The sequence below is a fragment of the Grampus griseus genome, assembly GCF_964374135.1.
Source record: "Grampus griseus genome assembly, chromosome: 2".
Taxonomy (NCBI): domain Eukaryota; kingdom Metazoa; phylum Chordata; class Mammalia; order Artiodactyla; family Delphinidae; genus Grampus; species Grampus griseus.
Genome location: NC_139018.1, coordinates 164,501,378 through 164,527,803, shown reverse-complemented (window position 1 = coordinate 164,527,803; position 26,426 = coordinate 164,501,378). Strand labels below are relative to the sequence as shown.

General features: G+C 41.7%; 1 protein-coding gene across 3 annotated transcripts in view; it reads right to left on the bottom strand.

The window, feature by feature from the left end:
* Positions 1-24,456: 24,456 nt before the first annotated feature.
* ARMC3 (armadillo repeat containing 3) overlaps positions 24,457-26,426 on the bottom strand; it is a gene marked incomplete at both ends in the record, with an annotated part of 98,795 nt that continues 96,825 nt past the window's right edge. For all 3 annotated transcript variants that reach the window (XM_082649051.1, XM_082649052.1, XM_082649053.1), the window contains one exon: positions 24,457-24,666. In XM_082649051.1, coding sequence (XP_082505177.1) covers positions 24,457-24,666 — 210 coding nt within the window. The remainder of the gene's footprint in view (positions 24,667-26,426) is intronic.

Genomic DNA, 26,426 nt, shown 5'->3' with positions numbered 1-26,426 from the left:
TGAGCTAAATAAATGCTCACAAGTTAGATGCCCCTAAGATACACGGTTGTTTGTTACGTAGCAATAGCTAACTGATAACACTCACCCATCATGAGGCTGGAGTAAGGAAGCAGGCAGGTATGATAGTAAGAGAAAAGCCTGTTCCCTCCATTGGTTAAATGTGGGGAGTCAGGGAAGTAAGATGGGGAGGTCAATGTCAAGCTTCTTATTTTCTCCTTGTTCTTGAGTATCAGGGTTTGGAAAGGCAAGGAACATCCTGTGGGTTTTGGAAAACCTGAGAACATCAGGACTCAGTGGCCAATTTTCCTGGGTATAGCATGAGGGAGTCTGTCATACAGGACACCAGGGAGCCATCATCCAGCTTTGGCAGAGGGAGGTGTCTGGGCCAGTGGCCATGGCACGTGGTGCTCCTGGCTCTCCCAGTCTTCGTAAGTGTTTGACAGGAATCTGGAACTTAACTGCATGCCCCAGCAAGGGGCTGAAGAGGTCAGTGGGCTGATGGAAGACAGGTTAGAAGAGAGAAACCAGAGAACATGTGGAATTTGTGACCAGAGTCAAATAGCTGGGACCGTGGTGCTAGTATTCCCTCCCTCCTTAAAATAAAGCTAGATGCCAGCAGCTCCCCCTCCCCCGGTGGTCCCCTCAGAGGGCCCAGTGGCTCTGCAGACCTGTGACCACTCAGATGCCATCTTGGGGAGAAATGGGGTGGGAGGCAATGCAGGGGAGAAATTTGCCACCTTGAGCCTGAAAGATTCCAAAAGATGATCCTAAAGATGCTGGATCACCCTCAAAGGAATATCAAACCACAGTGGCAAAGCTTAAGTTTTCTCCTTGCTACTCTGGGTATTGTGGAGAGTGCTCTTAAGAACTTTAAGTCAGGGAATTCCCTGTCATCCAGTGGTTAGGGTCTGTGCTTTCACTGCTGAGGGCTCAAGTTCGATCCCTGGTCGGGGAACTGAGATTCCACAAGGCGTGAGGGCGGCCAAAAAAAAAAAAAAAAAAAAAAAAAAAAAGTTTAAGCCATACGTCAACTATATTTCAGTTTAAAAACGAAAAGAAAAAAAAAGTTTAAACCAATTCCTGAGCGTAGTTTATTCTTCCTTAGAACTCCCTTCTTTGTAATACTGTTTTCTCCAAATGGTAACACATGGAGGGTTTTAGTTTGCAAAGCAAGACTAAAATGCCATAACCCATCCAAGACTTCAGCATGCAAACATTTGCTCACCGCTACCAGTTAAAACGTCTTCCTTCAGCTGTTGGCTGTCAGCAACTCTTTGCAGGCTGGTTTAAGTTGGACAGGACCGATTGTAATGGAGGGCTGAGTGGTATCACCCATATGCTGTGTAACCAAAATTGCATTTTCACGGCAGAGAGAACAGGAAAGGGATTCCAAGTGGATTTCGAATCAGTTCCTGATTCTCAAGCCAATGTCCTATATCCAGTTTCCTCTCCCTCGTTTTACATTTCAACAAAAGGCAGCAGCGCCTTATGATCCCAGAGTTTATTTGGCCAGTGTCATCTGAGAATGCGGCCGGGTGATTTGTGGTGGGAGAGATGTGTTAACTGGGCCCAAAGTGCTATCCAATATCCCAGATGTAAACCGCTTCCTGCGGGGTTGAAAAAGGGGCTGAGGCTTTTGGAAAGTTTACCTTTCATTTTCTGAGGCTTTCCAATTTCTTGGTCGCAGCTGGATGAGCTCTCAGGGCAGAGGAGATAGCCTGGGAAAGAAAAGGGGTGGCCAGTCCAGCTGGGGGCAGTGGGAGTGGGAGCCTTCCCGGGATAGTGTGCCCCTGCCTGGCTCCCAGCTCTGGGGTAGGTCACGGGGCCCAGGTCTCAGCCCAAGACGGAGGAGGAATTCCTGGGCTGATTGGATTCTCCAGGAAGAGCCTTGCACAGCAAAAGGACCTTTCAGCTCCTATATATTTTATCTCCCCAGCCAAGCACCCTTTCACGAGTATTTATTAAGGACGCCCTTGTGTGGCAGACACCAAGCCACACAAGACACTCAGGAGCTGTTTGCATTATTTCCTTGGAATTTGTTTTCCAGGCAAAACCAGACGTTGGAGACAAGAGCAGTGATCCCTGCTTCCTTCCCCAGTGCTTCTTGACTTATGATCAGCTCTTGTTCGAAAATGCTTAGTTTGGGGTTTATGTGTGATGGACAGAGTTCTTGGGACTTGCTCCAAATCAAGTTGAGAGGGGAAGGACTTTGTGAGAAATGCAGCTTCTGCTTTGGAGGCTCCCCTGGGCAGCTGGGAAGGTGCTCTCATTGGCAGGCAGGACTCTCCCCGACTGGGAGGGGTGGGGCTGCAAGGGATTCTCCGGAGGCAGCACTGGGTGAATTGCAGGGAGGAGGTCCTGCACAGCCATTGCGCACCTGCAGATTTTTCTCCCTGAACTGCAGCCTCCCCATCTGTTCTAGCCTCTAATTACAAGCGCAAAGAATAGCTAATTTGCAGTGACATCATAAAAAGGGGAAATATAAGTGATTTAATGCTATGTTGTTCATGTTTTACACACTCCAGGCAGAGAGAAGTAGTGCTCTCCCTGGCTTAAGAGCGTTCCCTCACACCAGCCAGTTTCTGATTTGACTGGACTGTGGGAGAATTTCTATGAAGGTACCAAGGAAGAGGAGCTGGGCCCCAGGACATGCCCCATGATATTCTGCTCAGTAGAGGAGGCCAGCCACTGTGGTTACTGCTCAAGGCCAGTCGTCTGCCATGATTTCCGGATTATTTGAACTCCTTGGGGAAATATATTATGTAGACATAGTGCCGTGAGTCTAACTAGGATCACTGTAAATTATTTTCTTTCAACTGTGCCAGTGATGAAGTAAGGAGGGTTTCTCATAAATCATCTTAGTAAGGAGATGTAGAAAGTTACGTGCGCACACAAAGCCGTAGATTCGATCCCCTTTTCTTTCCTCGTCTTCCCCCTACCCCTCGTCCTCCTCTATCTTCTGTCTCTAGCACTAGAAGACCTTGGAAATCACCTGGAGTGGTATCCACATGGGAGAAAGGAAAGAACAAATGGTTTGGAGTCAAGGGCTGTTGTGCTCCTGGCACCCAGTGGTTATGGAAAACAGGGCGGGCGACAAACTCGCTGAGCCCCGCTTCTCTTAGGTGTGGATGGGGATGAGCAGCATCTGCCCTGCCCCCCAGGTCTCTGTAAGCATCCCATGAATCCCAAGGTGACAGGGCTTGGTAAACCAGAAAGCACTTGCAGGCGCGTGTGCCAGCCCTTTGATCACATCGGTGAGGCAGTCAGTCCCCTGCAGTGCTCAGACGAGAGCCTCACTCTTGCACTTGGTCCCAGGTCTCACCACCTCACTCAGGATGTAGCAGACACCCTCACGGCACCCAGAATGGTGCTGACTCCTGGGGGAGGAGGCTTTGTGTGTAGGGGAACAGGCTCTGGTGGAGACCACCAAAAAGAAGACGCTGTTTATGATTACAGCGTTACTGAGACCTGTATTCAAAATCAACATTGCCAGGAACTTATTAAAAACTTAGGGCAAATCACTTTGCTTCCCTGGTCCTCAGTTATTCTCTGCTGTCAAATGAGAAGTTTGAACAAGGTGGTCTCTAGGAATTCTTCAAACTTTAAAACTCTATTGTTATAATCTTATTGAACTTAATTAGGGCAACAGTCTTTGATTTAGTAACTGTAGATCTGAAACACACATTTGCTCTGGGACCCTTTGATTACTCTAAGCATATTATGGATGTCATTTCCATCTTTAATGGTGGTTTATGTGCAATGAGGAAGATAATACGTAAAAATTCTTTCTGAAAAAGTAAAAACACTGAAATATCAATGGATAATTCATAAAGATGTGCTCTGAGAGTATTTGGGAGGTGCTAGGAAAAAATTATTTTGACAGCTGTTAAAGGGGTAAGGAAGACTTTATTCAGGACTATTGCAATAGAGGAGAAAGATTGGGCTTAACTCCCAATACAGTAAAGACTGCTGGGGAGTTACAGTTACATAGCAGATTGAGTGGGTCAATGGATCACTTGAGAGGACATGAATCAAGGGTGGGGGGTTTTTGCTAAACTTACTTAGGACTTTTGCTACAACTAGACTAGGCTCAAGTTTGGACAAGGAAAGAATCTTTGTCAGTGGGAAGAAATAATCTAATTTCTAGGACAGCATTATCTTTTTTTAGGTGAATTTTTCATATAATTATCGAATAATAAGTTCTCCATAGTTGTTTTACAAATAAATTAAATGATGGAGGAGGGGACGAGGGTTTAGTGGAAGGATAGGTTCCTCTTTGTTTAATGAGACACAATCCTCAGATCACCAGTTTGATGAGCACTCATATTTGCAGGTGGCTTGGAATCTTGGATTACATGACTTGGGGTGAAACTACATCTGAATCAACCCCCTAGACCAGGCCAAACCCTACACTTCTATGAAAAGTAGCTGCCATTACATAATGTTTACTATGTAAAGACAACTGCCAGAATATTTATTGTTTTACTCACGATTCCACCGTTTTGTAGGGGAAAAAAGTTTGAATAACCCTGTGAAATGTTGACTGGTGTTCAGAAAGTGCTAAGTGAATATCACAGTGTAGACACATATCACACTGTCTACACTGCATGCTTCTAAACCCTGCTCTCTTCATCACTGCTCCATCCCCGTGTATACTTAGGATCCTTGGTTTGGGGAGTTCAGTGATAACTGCCTATGAAACAGTTCAAAAAGGGGAACATGTTTTCTTGGACTTTAATCCACTCTTTTATTTTATTTTATTATTATTATTATTTTTTGTGGTATGCGGGCCTCTCACTATTGTGGCCTCTCCCATTGCGGAGCATAGGCTCCGGACGCGCAGGCTCAGCGGCCATGGCTCACGGGCCCAACTGCTCTGCGGCATGCGGGATCCTCCCAGACCGGGGCACGAACCTGCGTCCCCTGCACCGGCAGGCGGACTCTCAACCACTGCGTCATCAGGGAAGCCCCACTACTTTAATTCAAGATTTGAAAATGCAGACAATTTCGTGAGAAAGATTTTGAGCTTAGGGGTCAGTAAAGCAGATATCTGTTATTTCCTGTGCCCTCCATCCAGGCCTCTGGCTCCAGGGGCTTGGGTCGGGCTGGTTTGGGATTCAATAAGGATGAGAAGGCAGGCACACTGGCTCTGCCTTCCAGGAATTTCTGTTTAATATGGGAACACTGCTCTGAGAGGCACCGAATCATGGGGCTCACAAGTGGGTGAAAGAGCATTTAGAACAGAAGAAAGGTTGGCACAAATGGAAAGAAGTCAGAACACAAATCACCAATGGTCAAAGTCTAAGAAACATTATGAAAAATGTCCATTTCCCTTCGGCATTCTCAGGGTTGCAAAGCCTTCTGGAAGCAAAACAGAAAAATGGCAGAACAAAAGAAACAGCATCTTTCTGAAAAGGAAAAAATGTTGCCCAACACCTGCAAATATAGAGGATGAAGAAAAGAAGACCAGAGAGCCTTTTACTTCTCATTTATATGTGTGAGTAAAAGTAGGTCTCCCACCTTTTCCTTGTTTTCCTCGAAAGAAGGCAGTTTCCAAATTGTATTCACAGATTGACTTTGCTGCAGAGATGAGCTTCATTTTATTCCATCGAAAAATAATTCTTTTCAGTTATAACCCTATTTGAAAACAACGTATTTTTAGCCATTGAACAGAGCTTTTGGAGCCGTGATCAAGTGGTTCTGTGGAGCGGTCTGCCAGTTTTGACAATTGTATTTTCTTGTATTCGGGCTCAGAGTGAAAGGGCCTCCTTAAGCTGTAAATGATGGGAGAAAAATAAGCTGATTGCTCTGATCCACAATCAGAGTAACTCCAAGAGAGAGTTCTCTGCTTAATCTGGACATGATTAATTCAACTAATGTGGATTTTTTAAATGGCTAAAAATAAACTGTGTCCCAGTTGGTTCCACCTAAACCATCCTCAGTTCCTGTTCCTCTCCGTGGACGTGGATGGTAAAGTGGGGACTTCTAGAATTCTGACCTAGCATTTCTATAACACCTCAGTGAATTGGAGGAGCTTTTTGGATAATTAGCATGCAAATGTGCATTTCCATGCAGGATTGGAGACAAGCTCTCACTCTCCTACTGAGGGACTGATTTTGTTAGAGGGCCCGAGAAGGTGTGTTTTTCATTAAGACATGCGTGACTATCAAGGCAAGGGGTAAATTCCATCTCGGCTGTAATTGGGAGGGAACCTTATGAGAAATGAGCTCTTGCCCCACAGCAAGTCAAAATATCTGTGCTCTGTATTGGTCTAACATAGACTGGCTGGAAGATGTGGGCTTCTCAAGGAATGTTCGTCTGGGGCAATTCCTGCTTTTCATGTGTTTAAAATATTGTTGTAAAGGAATTTTAAAAAACCTTCAGTGATTATCTGCAAAATAACTGTACTAGGGGACTTTATTAAATCATACAATCTTACTTCATTTATTATTTCTAAATATGGTTCCCATGGGAGCGAGGGAATCAGGCCTTTGTTCTGTCTTCTTTTCGTACCTGGAAGGAGGTTCACTGGAGACAGGTCTGTCTAGGTTTTCTCTGGCAACATTCTCTTCTGTAAACAGTTCTGCTTGGAGCTTCTAAAATGTGTATCTTTAAGACCAGATTTCCAAGCTGTTTGGTTTTTGTTTGTGGGAAGATATATTTCCTGTCGGGGGGATATTCTGTGGCTGGGATGACACATCCTGTCGTACCTGAATAAGACTGAATAGGGAGGATTTAGCCTCTTAGGCATCAAGGTAGAAGCTAGAAGCTTCTGGGCCCTCTTTTAGCAAGAAAGTGGCTGCCTGAAATTGAGCTCCCTGCCTTTGGAGCAAGGGAAAGCTGCATTGGCTCCAGGTCGGGGAAAAGGCTTTGTCCTTGAGTGGGTATCCTTGGCGGGGGTGGGGGGGAAGAGGATGAAAATGTACCACTTCTTAGCATCCAGGATGACAGGTACATCATTTTTAAAAAAGCCTATAAGGGGACAACCTGCTAAGAGTGATTAGTTACCTCTGGTTGTGGGACTGTGGCTGACAGTTGCTTCTTTATATATTTGTCCACATTTTAAAAGTTCTCTACAATGAGAAGGTATTACTCTCAGAATCCTAAAACAGTAATTATTTTTAAAGCTCCCCATCCTGGAGGAGGTCAGGAGGTATGATGGAGCTGGTAATTGCAGGAAGGCACCAAGGCAGGAGTGCAGCCCCGTTTGGGCTGGACCCTGCCCTTGACTCCCCACACACTGACACTGCAGCATCCAGGGATGGGGCTGTCTGCTCCCCACCAAGCAAATCTCCCATCCTCTGCAAGGTGGTCAGAAGGCCACCTCTGCTCCCCAGCCTCACCTCACAGGGCTGCGGGGCCCTCCTTTTCTGAGAGCTGCCCTTGACTGGGGTACCAGCTTCTAGCACATTGATTTATAGAGCTATTTGGTGTCAGGTAATTGCCCATCAATATCCTATTTATCACCCAGCTTGTCACAGGTTGTGGCTGCTATTCCATAAAGCCAAGGCCTTTGAGAAGGGGCCAGTGACTCAAAGCACAGGAAGAGGACTTAGGAAATGTAACACTTTCAAGTTCTTTTCTCGCCCCTTTGCTTCTTCCTGCTCAGCGCTCCCTTGAACAGGGGGAGGGACAGCGGCTGCATCCAGGGCAGGGAGCTGCAGATCCTAGCGGGACTTCTGGATGCCACACTGCCGGCTGCTGGGAGGATCTCTCTTGTCCCCGCCCTGCTCCCCAATATCCTTCCTAAATAAGTGTGTTCTGTGTTGGGGGAGTAGGAACAAAATCTGCATAGACTGGAAAGAAAGATATCAAAGCACAAATACTCTGGTTGATTAAAAAAAATGCTTTCTTCTTTGCAATAGTTTCCACACTGTCTAGAATGAGCGCATATCACTTAAAAAATTTATTTATTGATTTTTGGCTGTGTTGGGTCTTCCTTGCTGCGCGCAGGCTTTCTCTAGTTGCGGTGAGCAGGGTCTACTCTTCGTTGCGGTGTGCGGGCTTCTCATTGTGGTGGCTTCTCTTGTTGTAGAGCATGGGCTCTAGGTGAGTGGGCTTCAGTAGTTGTGGCGCGCAGGCTCAGTAGTTGTGGGTAGTCGGCTCTAGGGTGCAGGCTCAGTGGTTGTGGTACACGGGCTTAGTTGCCCCGCGGCATGTGGGATCTTCCTGGACCAGGCCTCAAACCCATGTCCCCTGCATTGACAGGCAGATTCTTAACCACTGTGCCACCAGGGAAGCCCCGAGCGCATATCTCTTAAAAATAAAATGATACATTTTGTATGTATTCACCAATACTTGAAATTCCACAATTAAAGAGTCATTCATTTAGCTTCAAGTTTTTTATGCTTTTAAAATGCAGATTCTCTAGAAGACGTCTTTTACAGCCTGGCTGAGGAGTTCATTCTTCTAGAAAGAAGGCTTTGGAATTGATGGGCAAGCTCTGTTGAGGGGTGAGGGGTGGGGGGCTAGGAGAAAAGAGTGGAAGGAAACCAGCTTTGCCCACCACAGGGTTTGCCAGGGGTGCACCTGGGAATCTTAAGTACAAATGTGAGGACGCGCCCCCTTTTGCAAGGCTGAATTCCTGGGAAGCCCGGCTGTTGTCTGGAGCCCTAGAGATCAGGAAACACTGGACTTTCTGGCCAACCCCCCTTGCCCTCGAGCTTCAAGGGTTCTGTCAAGGTTCTCACCCTCTCCTGTCCTTACTCTGCAGGGGGCGAAAAAAGGAAGCCAGAGTCTCCAGGTGTTTGACAACAGAGAGTCCCAGCTCCTGACCCTGATTAAAAGTGATTTTTCTTTTAAGAAAAAAGACACCTTTTGTCATACTCTTGAGGCTGTCAGAAGCCATCTGAGCAGGTTTTGCTAGTCTCATTTTTAGATGCAAAAGCAAGAGGGCATACCTGTCCTCACCCCAGCTCACCCTTACAAGCCTCCTTGAGGAGAGGAAGGAGGATTTCCGGTTGGTCTGGGAGGTGGTTTGATGGACTGTTCTCGTTATATCCAGGGCAGCCCTCACTGAATGAAAGGAGGCTGTGAATTGTTTCTGTCCACACATTCCCCTTTATGTTGTTTATGTCTGAAAATCTGGGTCCCAGGGCATGGCACAAATGAGCCGAGGAGGGTTAACGTTTATCAGGTGCTTCCTCTGTGCCAGGCACTCTTTTAACTGCTTTACGTTTATTCATCCATTTAATTCTCTCTGCAACCCAGTGAGAAGGGAGCCATTGTCATTGCCATTTTCCAGGCAAAGAAACTGGGGGCCAGGAAGTCACTTGCCTGAGACCACTCAGTCAGTGGGTAGCAGGGCCAGGATACAAACCTGGGTGTTCGCTGATGGCCTTCAGTTATGACCACGACATACAATGTCTCCCACCATGGTGTCTGGAGGTGGTCATTTCAAATTTTGCTTACATCTGTGTGTAGAAGTCTTAAAAAATAATTATAATGGAATACCTTTCCAGGCATTATGCTAATTATAATGTGCTAACAATTTACATCTGTAATTAGGAGACTGGGGAGTGAGGGATTCTGTTGCTTGAGAAGGTAAGGTACAAATATGACTCCCTGTGGAAACTATATTCCCAAATTGCAAGAATAAAAATAGCATACCAATGAATACTGGTGCCCAATGGAAGCCCGTCATCTAAATATTTTCAACGTCTAAGGATTTTAGTGATTAAATATCCCAGTGGCATGAATCTATAAAGACAAGAAAGTGGGCAAACCCACTTAAGTCAGCCCAATTCAGTGCAAGGGAGGAAAAAGTGTTTTTCACTACCTTCCTAGGTTTTCTGGCTGGGACCCTATAAATTGGACTGACAAAATTCAGATTAACAAAGGAAAGACATACACATTTATTTATTTACTTATTTATTTTGTTTTTTATTTATTTATTTTTTTGTGTTTCTTGGAATACTTTATTCTGACACCTCCAGTTACTGTGACAACTATGTAAATCTTAATTGATAATTACATTGAAATACTTGCTAATATTTTAATTCTAATACAATGAAATTATATTTTAGTACAAAAATAAGTATGGACAAATTTTTAAAATTTAAAACAAAAGCAGACTACTGATGCAGAATTGAGTGGAGATGGCAAAACTAATACTATGATCAGACTAGAAAAGAAGAGACTGGAAGAAAAATATTTTAAACTTTACTGTGAATGACAATTGCAATTTACCACAGAATAAAACAGAGAAGATTTCTGTTTTGTTAAAAAAAAAAAACACAAACATTAGAGACATTTATAGCAAATATGATGAATTTGATAAGAAGTTCCTTCTCAACAGTCAAAAAATAATCGACTAGGAGATTGGTTCCAGATGGCAGAGTAGAAGGACGTGCTCTCACTCCGTCTTGTGACAGCACTGGAATCACAACTAACTGCTGAACGATCATCAAAAGAAAGACACTGGAACACACCAAAAAAGCTTCCCCACATCCAAAGACAAAGGAGAAGCCACAATGAGATGGCAGGAGGGGTGCAATCACAATAAAATCAAATACCATAACTGCTGGGTGGGTGACTCACAAACTGGAGAACACTTATACCACAGAAGTCCACCCACTGGAGTGAAGGTTCTGAGCCCCACATCAGGCTTCCCAACCTGGGGGTCCAGCAACAGGAGGAGAAATTCCTAGAGAATCAGACTTTGAAGTCTAGCAGGATTTGATTGCAGGACTTTGACAGGACCGGGGGAAACAGAGACTCCACTCTTGGAGGGCGCACACAAAGTAGTGTGCGTATCAGTACCCAGGGGAAGGAGCAGTGACCCATAGGAGACTGAACCAGACCTACCTGCTAGTGTTGGAGGGTCTCCTGCAGAGGTGGGGGGTGGCTGTGTCTCACCATGACACTGGCAGCAGAAGTTCTGCGAAGTACTCCTTGGCGTGAGTCTTCCCAGAGTCCATCATTAGCCCCACCAAAGAGCATGGGTAGGCTCCAGTGTTGGGTCACCTCAGGCCAAACAACCAACAGGGAGGGAACCCAGCCCCACCCATCAGCAGACAAGCAGATTAAAGTTTTACTGAACTCTGCCCACCAGAGCAACAATCAGCTTTACCCATCACCAGTCCCTCTCATCAGGAAACTTGCACAAGCCTCTTAGATAGCCTCATCCACCAGAAGGCAGACAGCAGAAGCAAGAACTACAATCCTGCAGACTGTGGAACAAAAAACCACATTCACAGAAATACAGACAAGATGAAAAGGCAGAGGGCTATGTACCAGAAAAGGGAACAAGATAAAACCCCAGAAAAACAAGTAAATGAAGTGGAGATAGGCAGCCTTCCAGAAAAAGAATTCAGAATAATGATAGTGAAGATGATCCAGGCCCTCGGAAAAAGAATGGAGGCAAAGATCGAGAAGATGCAAGAAATGTTTAACAAAGACCTAGAAGAATTAAAGAACAAACAAACAGAGATGAACAATACAATAACAGAAATGAAAACTACACTAGAAGGAATCAGTAGCAGAATAACTGAGGCAGAAGAATGGATAAGTGACCCGGAAGACAGAATGGTGGAATTCACTGCTGTGGAACAGAATAAAGAAAAAAGAATGAAAATAAATGAAGACAGCCTAAGAGACCTCTGGGACAACATTAAACACAACAACATTCACATTATAGGGGCCTCAGAAGGAGAAGAGAGACAAAAAGGAGCTGAGAAAATATTTGAAGAGATTATAGTCAAAAACTTCCCTAACATGGGAGAGGAAATAGCCACCCAAGTCCAGGAAGTGCAGAGAGTCCCATATAGGATGAAGCCAAGGAGAAACATGCCAAGACACATAGTAATCAAAATGGCAAAAATTAAAGACAAAGAAAAATTATTGAAAGCAGCAAGGGAAAAACGACAAATAACATACAAGGGAATTCCCATAGGGTAACAGCTGATTTCTCAGCAGAAGCTCTACAAGCCAGAAGGGAGTGGCATGGTATAGTTAAAGTGATGAAAGGGAAGAACCTACAACCAAGATTATTCTACCTGTCAAGGATCTCATTCAGATTCGACGGAGAAATCAAAAGCTTTACAGACAAGCAAAAGCTAAGAGAATTCAGCTCCACCAAACCAGCTCTACAACAATGCTAAGGGAACTACTCTAAGTGGTAAACACAAGAGAAGAAAAAGACCTACAAAAGCAAACCCGTAACAATTAAGAAAATGGTCATAGGAACATACATATCTATAATTACCTTAAACGTGAATGGATTGAATGCGCCAACCAAAAGACACAGGCTCGCCGAATGGATACACAAACAAGACCTGTATATATGCTGTCTACAAGAGACCCACTTCAGACCTAGGGACACATACAGACTGAAAGTGAGGGAATGGATAAAAGATATTCCATGCAAATGGAAATCAAAAGAAAGCTGGAGTAGCAATACTCATATCAGATAAAATAGACTTGAAAATAAAGAATGTTACAAGAGACAAGGAAGGACTACATAATGATCAAGGGATCAACCTAAGAAGAAGATATAACAATTATAAATATATATGCACCCAGCATAGGAGCACATAAGGCAACAGCTAACAGCTACAAAAGAGGAAATTGACAGTAACACAGTAATAGTGGGGGACTTTAACACCTCACACCAATGGACAGATCATCCAAATAATAAGAAAAGAGAAGCTTTAAATGACACAATAGTCCAGGTAGATTTAATTGGTATTTATAGGACATTCAATCCCAAAACAGCAGATTACACTTTCTTCTCAAGTGCGCATGGAACATTCTCCAGGATAGATCACATTTTGGGTCACAAATCAAGCCTCAGTAAATTTAAGAAAATTGAAATCATATCAAGCATCTTTTCTGACCACAATGCTATGAGATTAGAAATCAGTTACAGGGAAAATAACGTAAAAAACACAAAACACATGGAGGCTAAACAATACGTTACTATATAACTAAGAGATCACTGAAGAAATCAAAGAGGAAATCAAAAAATGCCTAGAGACAAATGACAATGAAAACACAACGATCCAAAACCTATGGGATGCAGCAAAAGCAGTTCTAAGAGGGAAGTTTATAGCTATACAAGGCTACCTCAAGAAACAAGAAAAATCTCAAATAAACAATCTAACCTTACACCTAAAGGAACTTGAGAAGGAAGAACAAACAAAACCCAAAGTTAGTCGAAGGAAAGAAATCATAAAGATCAGAGCAGAAATAAATAAAATAGAAACAAAGAAAACAATAGCAAAGATCAATAAAACTAAAAGCTGGTTCTTTGAGAAGATAAATGAAATTGATAAACCATTAGCCAGACTCATCAAGAAAATGAAGGAGAGGACTCAAATCAATAAAATTAGAAATGAAAAAGGAGAAGTTACAACAGACACCGCAGAAATACAAAGCATCCTAAGAGACTACTACAAGCAACTGTATTCCAATAAAATGGACAACCTGGAAGAAATGGACAAATTCTTAGAAAGGTATAACCTTCCATACTGAACCAGGAAGAAATAGAAAATATGAACAGACCAATCACAAATAATGAAACTGAAACCGTGATTAAAAATCTTCCAACAAACAAAAGTCCAGGACCAGATGGCTTCACAGGTGAATTCTATCAAACGTTTAGAGAAGAGCTACACCCATCTGTCTCAAACTCTTCCAAAAAATTGCAGAAGAAGGAATACTCCCAAACTTATTCTATGAGGCCACCATCACCCTGATACCAAAACCAGACAAAGATACTACAAAAAAAGAAAATTACACACCAATTTCACTGATGAATATAGATGCAAAAATCCTCAACTAAATCTAGCAAACGGAATCCAAAAACACATTAAAAACATCGTGCACCATGATCAAGTGGGATTTATCCCAGGGATGCAAGGATTTTTCAATATATGGAAATTAATCAATGTGATACACCATATTAACAAATTGAAGAATAAAAACCATATGATGATGTCAATAGATGCAGAAAAAGCTTTTGACAAAATTCAACACCCATTTATGATAAAAACTCTCCAGAAAGTGGGCATAGGGGGAACCTACCTCAACATGATAAAGGCCATATATGACAAACCCACAGCAAACATCATTCTCAGTGGTGAAAACTGAAAGCATTTCCTCTACGATCAGGAGCAAGACAAGGATGTAAACTCTCACCACTGTTATTCAACATAGTTTTGGAAGTCCTAGCCATGGCAATCAGAGAAGAAAAAGAAATAAAAGGAACCCAAATCGGAAAAGAAGAAGTAAAACTGTCAGTGTTTGCAGATGACATGATACTATACATAGAGAATCCTAAAAATGCCACCAGAAAACTACTAGAGCTAATCAATGAATTTGGTAAAGTTGCAGGATACAAAATTAATGCACAGAAATCTCTTGCATTCCTATACACTAATGATGAAAAATCTGAAAGCGAAATTAAGGAAACACTCCCATTCACCATTGCAACAAAAAGAATAAAATACCTAGGAATAAACCTACCTAGGGAGACAAAAGACCTGTATGTAGGAAACTATAAGACACTGATGAAAGAAATTAAAGATGATACCAACAGATGGAGAGATATACCATGTTCTTGGATTGGAAGAATCAATATTGTGAAAATGACTCTACTACCCAAAGCAATCTACAGATTCAATGCAATACCTATGAAATTACCAAAGGCATTTTTTACAGAACTAGAACAAATAATCTTAAAATTTGTATGGAGACACAAAAGACTCCGAATAGCGAAAGTGGTCTTAAGGGAAAAAAATGGAGCTGGAGGAATCAGACTCCCTGACTTCAGACTATACTACAAAGCTACAATAATCAAGACAATATGGTACTGGCAGAAAAACAGAAACATAGATCAGTGGAACAGGATAAAAAGCCCAGAGGTAAACCCACGCCCCTATGGTCGACTAATCTATGGCAAACCCACGCACCTATGGTCAACTAATCTATGATGAAGGAGGCAAAGATATACAATGGAGAAAAGACAGTCTCTTCAATAAGTGGTGCTGGGAAAACTGGACAGCTACATATAAAAGAATGAAATTAGAACACTCCCTAACACCATACACAAAAATAAATTCAAAAAGGATTAGAGACCTAAATGTAAGACTGGACGTTATAAAACTCTTAGAGGAAAACATAGGCAGAACACTCTTTGACATAAATCACAGCAGGATCTTTTTTGATCCACCTCCTAGAGTAATGGAAATAAAAACAAACAAACAAAAAGGGACCTAATGAAACTTAAAAGCTTTTGCACAGCAAAGGAAACTACAAACAAGACGAAAAGACAACCCTCAGAATGGGAGAAAATATTTGCAATTGAATCAATGGACAAAGGATTAATCTCCAAAATATATAAACAGCTCATGCAGCTCAATATTAAAAAAACAACCCAATCCAAAAATGGGCAGAAGACCTAAATAGACATTTTTCCAAAGAAGACATACAGATGGCCAAGAAGCACATGAAAAGCTGCTCAACATTATTAGAGAAATTATTATTGGAGAAATGCAAATCAAAACTACAATGAGGTATCACCTCACACCAATTAGAATGGGCATCATCAGAAAATCTACAAACAACAAATGCTGGGGAGGTTATGGAGAAAAGTGAACCATCTTGCACTGTTGGTGGGAATGTAAATTGATACAGCCACTATGGAGAACAGTACGGAGGTTCCTTAAAAAACTAAAAATAGAATTACCATATGACCCAGCAATCCCACTACTGGGCATATACCCAGAGAAAACCATAATTCAAGAAGACACATGCACCCCAATGTTCATTGCAGCACTATTTACAGTAGCCAGAACATGGAAGCAACCTAAATGCCCATCGACAGATGAATGGATAAAGAAGAAGTGGTACATACATGCAATGGAATATTACTCAGCCATAAAGAGGAATGAAACTGGGTCATTTGTAGAGACGTGGATGGATCTAGAGACTGTCATACAGAGTGAAGTAAGTCAGAAAGCAAAAAACAAATATCGTATATTAACACATGTATGTGGAACCTAGAAAAATGGTACAGATGAACCAGTTTTCAGGGCAGAAATAGAGACGCAGATGTAGAGAACAAACGTATGGACACCAAGGGGAGAAAGTGGTGGGGAAGGTGGTGGTGTGATGAATTGGGAGATTGGGATTGACGTATATACACTAGTATGTATAAAATGGATAACTAATAAGAACCTGCTGTATAAAAATATAAATAAAATAAAATTCAAAAATTCAAAAAAATAATCGACTAAATAAGTCACCTGATATTGGAATCAAACATCGATCAATAACAATTTTAAAGATTTTTAACAGAATCTGAGCTTGTAATTTTGGCCAGCTATGAAATGACTTAGATTCTTACACACACATATACAGGACCATTTTTTGATAGATAATAAAATGAATTATTATTTTACTTATGAATGTTTTAAAAAAACGTATGAGGAAACTACTGTAAGTGATATTTTACCAAAAGTGGGAGATTTTCAATTAAGCCAGCAAACAATCGTCCATAGTCTACAAGACCTTTCTAACAACATGAAAGAGCAGTTAATACAAAATTGAAAAATTGTAAGGAATTTTTTTCAGCTTTTAACGCCTTGGGAAATCTAAGAGACACTCCCCAATTAATATTTGGGTTCCTGTTTTCTCAAATTTGAGATAAATGTTGTCAACCCCTGGCCTAAAGTATGGAACTTGTGGCATAGTTAGTTTTTAATCTTTCCTACACGTTTATTTAATATAAGATTTACATGACACAGGAGCCTTCGTAAGGAAATGAATATCCCACCAAGGCTGGTAAAACCTGAGGGTCTTTATACTAGGTTTGATGAAGAGTGGAAAGTTGTGGGAAAAAACGTGATGGGGCAAAAGGATATGTGTTAATTGTAGTAAATTGAGGAAAAGTTAGCAAGGCCTGTTTGTTCAGATGCCCCTCGGAGCCCCTTGGTCTTCGGAGATAAGGACGTTCCTTTCCTCCTGGTATAAGGAGGTTGCCTCTCACATGGGGGTCTCTCAACCCGGTTCAGGGAGACCTGCCTGCACCTGCCGTTTCTCAAATTCCTTCAGCAAAAAATATTCAGTTTTCCAAGTTGCCATATTTTGGAGTAGTGTGTTCTCAGCCCTGCCATCAGCAAACAATGAAGGTGAAATAAGAAAACTTTGTAAAGCTGAAGGCATTCGCAACCAAGACGTTCAATACAACATGGGTCTCAAATTTCCTAGACAGTTTATTTCATGTATTTTTTAATTGGCTTTTTATAGACATGAACACACATTAAAACAAAAGTTTGGTTCCAATTTTTTTTCTTTAATTTTGAAGAACAGTTATTTGCAAATCTCTGCTTGGATTAAGGTCTTAATAACCACACTTAACCATGAATGTGAAAATGTGAGCTGAAGGAACACTTTGGAGTACTCACCAAAGATTGACTCTGACCTTCTCTGTGGAAGTTTCTGGTTCATAGTTGAACTCTGTGTGCTTTTGCATCCTTCCTACACGGTGTCTTTGACAATGATGCCAACTGTACATGAAAAATGATAACAGGACATGTCCTTGGAGGAGCCACTTTTCAAGACCTCTGACTCCAAGGGCTCTGAAGTTCAGCCAGTGGCAGGCTGAAGCGAGATTTGGCTTCTCTCCTGGAGTGACTTACATTAAGGCTCTGGACTAGGTTCCCAGACAGACGCCATCCCCCTGCCCAGCCCAGGCCTTCGGGACTGTGCCAGTAACTCAATGGTGAGCCTGAAACTAAGCCTAAAAGGAAGCAGATGGTCTGTATTAAGAGATTTTCCATGACCTTCCTCATTTCATTTCCTTTCTGTGGGATTTCATATTTGTGAGCATATCCTCTGAATGTGACGGTGTAGCAGTGTTAGACTCAGTAATCCTGAGTCTCAGGGCACTCATTTCATGAAGAACATGCATCAGAAGGGAGCATTTGAGTTATCCTGTAAATGTTTTTAACTCACCAATAACGTTTATGCAACAATCATGGATCCTGGGCATGGAGATGGTTTTCCTGTTGTGAAATTTTGTGCCATTCCTTAAAGTAATAATATTATTACTTCTGAGTGGGGGACTAAAGTCCATTTCTAGCAATTCTTATCTTCCTTTTTATTTATTTTTTTATTCTCCTATTAGCTAGGGAAAATAAAAACTGCACAAGGAAAATCTCCCCATCTCATGCAGCAGTTCATTTTTTCCCTTTCATCCTAATTCTCAAAGAAGTAAATAATTGCATAAAAAGGATACAAGCCAAGCTTTCTATTCTGTGAGTCTAAGGGACCAGCATATTTATCTTTCTTTCTGTTTTATCTTTCTTTCTGTCTGTACCTCTTTGATTTGTATTAATAAAAAGATATTAAAAATTTTTTTCTAGAAAGCCAAATAAATGAAATCACACAACTAGACAATTCTGTATGCAGGATAATGACTATCAATGATTTGGCAGATACATGACTTGATAATAGAGATACAAATACATTCATCTGTGTTTTCAAAGTTTTTCTAAAAGTAAAGACCATGGCAAGAAAAGAAAGGCACTAACTCAGACTTTTCAAAGAAAGGAACCTATAAATAAACTAATTGGGCTATCACTTGATTTGTATGTCAGATATGTAAGTACTGAGAGAACAATGTTTGTTTCAGCTGTTCTCATCAGTATGATTAATGACTACTTTAAAGTGCTTGATTCCATTTGTGTGCCAGCTGTTCTTGTGTAAAACAAACTGGGACTTTTCTCAAGATAATCAGAGTGGGACTGTCTGCAGGGTTTGAGAGCTGATACCTGCGAGTTAGAAAAGGAAATGGATGGCTCTTAGCTGATCCTGATGAGATCAGACCCAGACTCCTGTGACTGAAATATATTCCTAAACAGATGCTTGTTACTGGGGGCTTGTAAATCAAGGGCCTGCCCCACCTGCAGGTTCTGCTTGGTGGAAAGGTCTGAGCCAATCAGGAGCCTTATTGCGTGGTTAGCAAGTTAAAAAGAACCTAAGTAGTCTTAACCATATGAACTGATAGTACCTTCAAAGGTAAATATACAAGATGAGTCTTTCAAAATCACAGACAAGCTGGATCAAGCAGCAATAAGAAATCATCAAACCATGAAAGTAATACTATGTCCTTTCCCAATGAAGCGACCACACACAGGTCACATCCTGGGTATAGGCAAGGTGTTGGTGATGGGGGCATGACTTCACAATTAGAAAATTGTGTATGCAGGATCATGATTCAGCAGATAAATGACTTGATAGTACAGATATAAATGGATTCATCTGGGTTTTTCAAAGTTCTTCTCAAAGTAAAGACTATGGAATCAAAAGAAAAGAGAAGCAAAATGGGGAATGATTTCAACTATGAGCTTCAAAGACATTGAGCATTTCTGTGTTTTCACTTCCCATAGAGCAAGTTCAAAAGTAGCTGTGCCATCATTGTACCCTCTACACTGAAAGGCAAAAGGAAGTCAGAGATGGGAATGATTTTCTTTACCATACAACTACTTTCAAAAGGATCCACATGAAAATGAGAATCCCATTGTAGTCTTTAAGGTCAGTTCATTTATGGCACAAAGACAGTCAACAAATATTGTTCAGGCTTTCCCTGTGCTGGTCACTCTGCCGGTAAGGTGGATGCCAGACCTGAAATAGCTTTCTGTCTCACTGGGAGAGATCAGAGCATAATTGCCAACAGTTGTCAGATGCTTACTATTTTAGCACTGTACTGAGCGTGTACAACCACTATCTTATTTGTTCCTCAGAGCAGCCTTATGAGGTCATTATTATAGCTAAATGCCCGTTTTAGAGACAAGGACACCAAGCTGTTTGCTCAACATCTCACTGTTAAGAATAGCAGAAGCAGGATTCTCACACCCAAGTCTCTCTGACCCCAAGGACCATGCATGGTCTGCACTACTACATGGTGTCCATGTTCATGAGGAAAGGGGCAGTGCCAGGCAGTAAGCACGTGGGAAAATGTTGAGATGAGTGTCCAAGGCAGTGTCATGGAAGGTCACCAGAAGAGCAAAACGCATACTGAGGAAGCTCAGGGAAGGAGAGGCTTAACCTGAATTTGGATTTGAACTTGTAGACCAAATATTAGTAGGATGATATTGAGGATAACTACCATACTTTATCACTAAAGCTCCTTTGGTGCTGCCAGAGAACGAAAATTGGTCTCATGAATCACTGAGTTGATCTACTGTCACCTTTCTTATATAATTATAATTAATTATATATATATTTTTTTAACATTTTATAAATTTTGTATCAAAATATATCAATCATCTCTATTTAGATGAGAAATTCCATAAAGCCTCATATACTGTAAGAATTGATGAAGCTATTGGGAGATAATTCTCCATGGATCTCCCTCTTTTCTGCATGTTTTATAAACAAAGGCTTCCTGACTGCCCTTTGCTCTAGACTATCTCTTCAAGGATGTTAGTGAACAGCCCAGGAAGATATAGTGAAAAGGGCAGATGCTTCCTGCCTGTGTATTGTAAAAGCTAGGTTCTCTGAGCTCAGTGTTCCTCTCCTGGAGCACAACCCACCATGCTTGCAGGCATCCATCTGGGTCTGTCCACATTGCCCCCATGAGACTTGGGAGCAAGGGGACCTGACACAATATGCTGTCTCATGCTGCTTGCTGTGCAGTGAGGAGTAAAGTCCTTTGTCTCTGACCCAGGTATCTTGTGTCTTATGCCAGCAACCATGAAACAGTGGCAGTTAGCTTGCAACTGGGGTGAAATCTCAGACCCTTCACGCTTCAGAAGATAGGAAAATTTTCTTTTTTAGAGAGGTCAAATTTGTCCTCATCCTTACTGAAAAATAATGCATCTCCTTTGGCATCCATTGGATTAATATCAAGTAGATTGATCTTAGAACCCAGAGAAACCAAGGAAGACAGAATGCTCTTGTGAGAGTCTCCCTTCGATGCTTAGTCAGGGTGCCCAGGGACTAGGCTTAGCACAGCCTCTCCATGGCCATACCCTCAGAGTGATCCTCATCTAAAACAAGGATTGGCAAACTGGCCCGTGAGCCAAATCTGGCCCACACCTGTTTTATTAAAGTTTATTGTCTAGCAGCATCTACTGCTGCTTCTGTGCTGCAATAGCGGAGTTGAGTGGTCACAGTAGAGACTGTATGGCTTGCAAAGCCTAAACTATTTACTATCTGACTCTATTTTTAGAGTATTTAAAAAAAATATTTTTTTAATTTATTATCTATTTATTTGGCTGCGCCAGGTCTTAGTTGCGGCATGTGGGCTCTCAGTTGTGGCATGCAGGATCTAGTTCCCTGACCAGGGATCGAACCCGGGCCCCTTGCATTAGGAGCGTGGAGTCTGGCCCACCAAGGAAGCCCCTACTGTCTGACTCTTTAAGGAAAATATTTGCTAACCTCTGATCTAAAAGAAGAGACAGATACTTGAAGAATAAAGAATTCCCTCAAAACATGCTAGAGGCCAAGGTATGAACAGAACATTATCTGAGAAAAGAAAAGAAAGCTATAAACACACACATGTACTCACATATAGGCATGTACAACCCCGCCCCTCCATGTACACCCGCACCTGTCATTTACATGCATGGTCTTACTTCATCCTTGCAGCACCTTTATTAGGCATATAGATTAGGAGCATCACCTCTACAGAAAAACTAGGTTTAAATTTAAAGATTTGCCAATTACTAGCTGAGTGACTTTGGGGTAAGTTACTTAACTTCTCTGTGCCTCACTTGCTAAACATGGGTAATATCACCTATACATCATAGGGTTACTGGAAGGATTAAACGAAGGTGTAGAATATAGCCTCTGACACATAGTAAACAACATGTAACTATTTGTTATCATTTATCTCCATTTTCCAGGTGAGTAAATTGAGGGACAGAGAGGTTGAGTAATTTTCTCAAAATCACATAAGTAGAAAAAGGTAGATGCAGAACTTAATCTCAGCTCTGACTCACAAATCTGGGCTTTTTGCCACTATCATTGTATTGCTTGTCAATAATAAAGGCTTATTAAATTTATAAGGAAAATCACCATAATAAAATTTCTTTACCTTTTCCAACAATGCTTCCTATTTTTCAAATTGTGATTTGTGGCTTATTGGCATATCCTACAGGTCTTTTGTACTGTGTGAGTTCCACAAGGGTCTTACTTGAATTCACTATATTAATATATTCATGCCTCACACTCGATAGTTGTCCTTTGAAGTCAAGTCTACTTTTATTATTAAAATAATGATGTTTCTGGCTTTAAAAGCATATGCCTAGGCAAAGGTTTTGCTAGTGATCTATATAATAATAAGATAATTTTAAATTAAGAATAGTACTTTTAAATACTAAACTCTAGATGTGATTTGATACTATTGTATTGCTCTAAAAATATACCCAAACTGGTGATATGTTCTATATATTTTTCATATTGTCAGTTTATCTTACCCTTATTTTTCAACTGAGCTAAAAAACAAACAAACAAAAACAAAAACAAAAAAACAAAACACCAGTAATTGGTTTATAGCCTTTCTGGGAATGGTTCTAAGGAAAAATGTACTGTCTCCTGAAACCCCCTATCTCTTATCTCCAGATTATTGCCTTTGGTGGAGGGATAGTATGGGGAAATCTTGCTGAGAAATGTGACTATTTAAAGAACTTCATGTCAGTAAAAAGGAAAAGTCAATATCCATTTGATTTGACATAGTATTTTGAGCTTCTATTTTCCATGACTGACAATGCTGATTCTTTGAGAAGGAAATAATACATGTGCAATCTGATGTGTACTTGCTAAAAGTGGAGGGCAATTATTACCTGGAACCTAAGCGAGAGAGACACTATACAAAAAATCATCTCTAAGATGAAAAAAAAAAAGTCTCTTTGGTCTGCACCAGACTAAAAAATGTGGTGTCTACCTGAACAACATCTTAGTGGCTCTGCATGGAACTTTTCCCTCATTCCATTTTGATGTTTTGGCCATTGGCCTGTGAAAACTATTTCCAGAACTTGCCAGGAGGTTGTTTCTCAAAGATGTTATTTTCTGTATTGCATTTGTCGTCTGTATGAAGCTCCCAAAGAAGAATTTCCCTGGTCTTTGTTCCTCTTGGGAAGCCGTTTTGTGCTTTTATCTAGTGGACCCTATTACCAATCATGTAACTGATAGCATTCCCCTCTGCACTGGCTGCTAGAAAGTTTTGAGTCAAATTTTCACTTACCTCTAACAAATACGCAGGATTTTCATGGACTGCGTTTTGAATTCTAAGCTTGTTCCTGGCCTTGTCAAACTTTCTTTCCTACACTTATGCCTGTTTTTCATTTATTTTTATCTTTTACATCTTATATATCTTTTTAATCCACTTTGAATGCTTTCTGGATCGAGAGAGACTTGGAAATGCTTAGACGGATATGTATCCTATAATCTGTGCTCTCTTCATGAAACTGGGTGATAAATATAATTACCACACCATTTGATGTAAGGAACTTTATATTGAAATAATTACACATTCTTTGAAATTACACATTGGTTCATACAGAATAATCTTCACCTTAATTTCTAAAATCAAACTCACTTTTGAAAACCTTCTAGCAAAATGATTAGATGGGTCAACTTTAGACTTAAAGCCTGGCTAAGAAAATGTATACTTCATGAGATTCATTTCCTCTTGCCATTTGAAATGGGTGCTTGCTCCCCATTTTGTGCTCAATACTGAAAACACAATTCCTCAGCAAAGATTTACTTTATACTTAGATTTCAGAATTTTCCAGAAAAGAACTTTTAAGTCATGTAAATTTGAAGTCACATTTTTGTGACCCAGCATTCAAATGTGCAAAGAGCAAATCAGAATTGTTTTTAAATGAAGGTATGTTTCCAAGTCAATATAGACAAGTGCAGTGTATGGAAATAGTTTTTAGAAATATTTTTAGTTCAGTGAAGTATACTAAACAGTGTTCTTAATGATAAATTTGGGAAAATATGAACAAAAAATTTTAGAAAGGAATTTGTGATACTAAAATAGATCTACAAATATTCAAAATATCAATAATCTTACTTTATGGGAGTGAGACAAGGCGACTGAAGACACAACAAACCATGGACTTGATTTAACCAAGTCTTCCTGGAGCATCCGGAACATGAAGAATGACAGTCATAGGGCACTGTGCTGGGAACAGTAGCTGGGTGCTTTTACACATGATTCCCAAAGGGCAGAGATGCTCCTTAGGAAACAGCGGGGTGGATTAATTTCGAGAATAATAAGCTTTACACAAGTGTAATCTGATCTCATCAGACTGACTGCTTGCCAAAAGCCTGAACTCAGAAGCACGACCAAGTCCAATCCTAGTGACCTCATTTCTACACAAGGAGAGCATTTCTAATATTTTTATTTAAAGAAATACTGATAAAATCTACCAGTGAACTTCATAGAAAGGGTATATAATGGATTTCTTGTTTGAACACCTTTTGTGTTCATTTGGAAGTTTAGAGAAATCTGTAAAGATCTGCCTCTCGGCTTCCTAACTTCATCAGTGCCCCTGGGTGGAACATGAGGTCAACTATGTAAGTTTCCGGGGGAGGGAGAGCCCCAGTCACCCCCTTTCGGGATTCATTCATCAGCTTGACTTCATTCCAGGCTCTGCCGTACTCCCCGCGAATCAGAGAGCAGCCGATGCCAATTCTGTCAGCCAGAGCCTGTGGGGAGAAAACGCGAGATCAACCAAGAGGGAGGAGGGGGAGGGGCAGAGAAAAAGCCTTGGTTGAAAGACCCACCTTGGTCGAAGGTGAAATATACACTCTTGCAGAACAACAACAACAAAGTGCTTAGAAAGGAGGCTGGAAAAAAGGTGGAGTGTTGAGATAGGAGTTGGTAAAATGTGATAAGTTCCCCTGTTGCTCAAGATTCTGTGGACTCAAAATCTCTGTGTAGGTCCTGCTGGGAAGGGACATTTTTCAGGCAGTTGCGCTGCATTGTATCAGCACAAGATTGATAACGTAACTGGAGAAAAGCTGTTCCACAGGCTTTCAGCTCTAGTGCATCTATCAATCTTTCCATGCTCCTGGGCTGCTCCTTGGGTGTGATATGCAGTGAGATTGAATGGCAGGACTGGAATGGCAGGAACCTGTTTCTAGCCCATTTGTTCTGTGTGGTGTAGACAGGTGTTTTGGAGCCGGGGGTGGGGGGGGGGGCAGAACTGTGAGCGGTTGGTCCTTTTTGGGCTGCCTGATGCCCTGTCCTCAGGGGTTGCGTATGTTCCTCGGAAGCTGTCTCTTCAATTTGTCCTGATTTTAAAAGCACTTTTTAAATAATCTGGAAACTTCCTAGCCACATCATAGTGGATAAGAGAGCTGGCTTGTGGGATCTCAGTTCCCCGACCAGGAATTGAACCCAGGGCTCCAGTAGTGAGCACGCCAAGTCCTAACCACTGGACCACCAGGGAGTTCCCAGAGTCTGAGTTCTTAACCTCAGCTGAGTTGAATCTGGAAGTATCTATTTTCTTTGTGAAGTGGGAAACAAGGTCATCTGCATATAGGAAGAGGTGAAGATGAAAAGGCTTAGGAAAGAAGGCAGATGTGGGGCACAGCTGCTGAGGAAAACAGGAAAAGCCTGTGGCCAGGAGCTGGAAAAGATGGCCAGGCAGCACGTACATCCACCACCTTGGATCCTGAATTGGCTGTGGCACATCCCACTGTCGCGTTCTGCAGCCCAAGTGTCATTGTGGGAAGGGCAGGCAGTCGGATTGGTCCAGTGTGGGCAGGCAAGGTGGAGGGGCAGAAGGATGGGGGCACGAAGACAAAGGAAATCAGTGAGCAGGTTACACGGTCTGTGGACGATTTATCTAGGCTTCCATGGAGGAAAGGAGCCGGAAGAAAACGGGGAGATGAAGAGTTTATGTAGGGGGAGTGAACGCTTTTGGGAGGAATAGAAGGATAACACGTTTACCAGTGAGTGTTGGTGTTCAGCATTCAGTGGTAGGCAAGACCTGGGTGATTAACTGCATGACTCAGGTGAGGTGTGAGGGTAATGAATTCAGTCTGCTGTAACGTTGTGAACTGAAATGTTTCCCCTTGAGATTCCTGTTTTCTTTCTGAAGGTGGGTCCCTTAAGAGGCAGTCATGAGGGTGAAGCCCCTACGATGGGAATTGTGCCCTTATAAGAGGAGGAAGGGCCCTCCCCCCACTCTGAAATATAAGGATACGGTACGAAAGCGGCAACCGCCGACCAAGAAGTGGGCTCTCACCAGACACTGAATCTCCTGACACCTTGATCTTGGACTTCTCAGCCTCCAGAACAGTGAGAAATAACTGTTTATTGTTTAAGCCACCCCATCTGTGGTACTTGGTTATAGTGGCCTGAGAAGACTAATGCAGTTCCTACAAGACACACAAGGGCAGCTAGCTACAGGGTAGACAGACAGATAGACCTGGAATCAGGAGCGGCTTGTGAGAGAGAG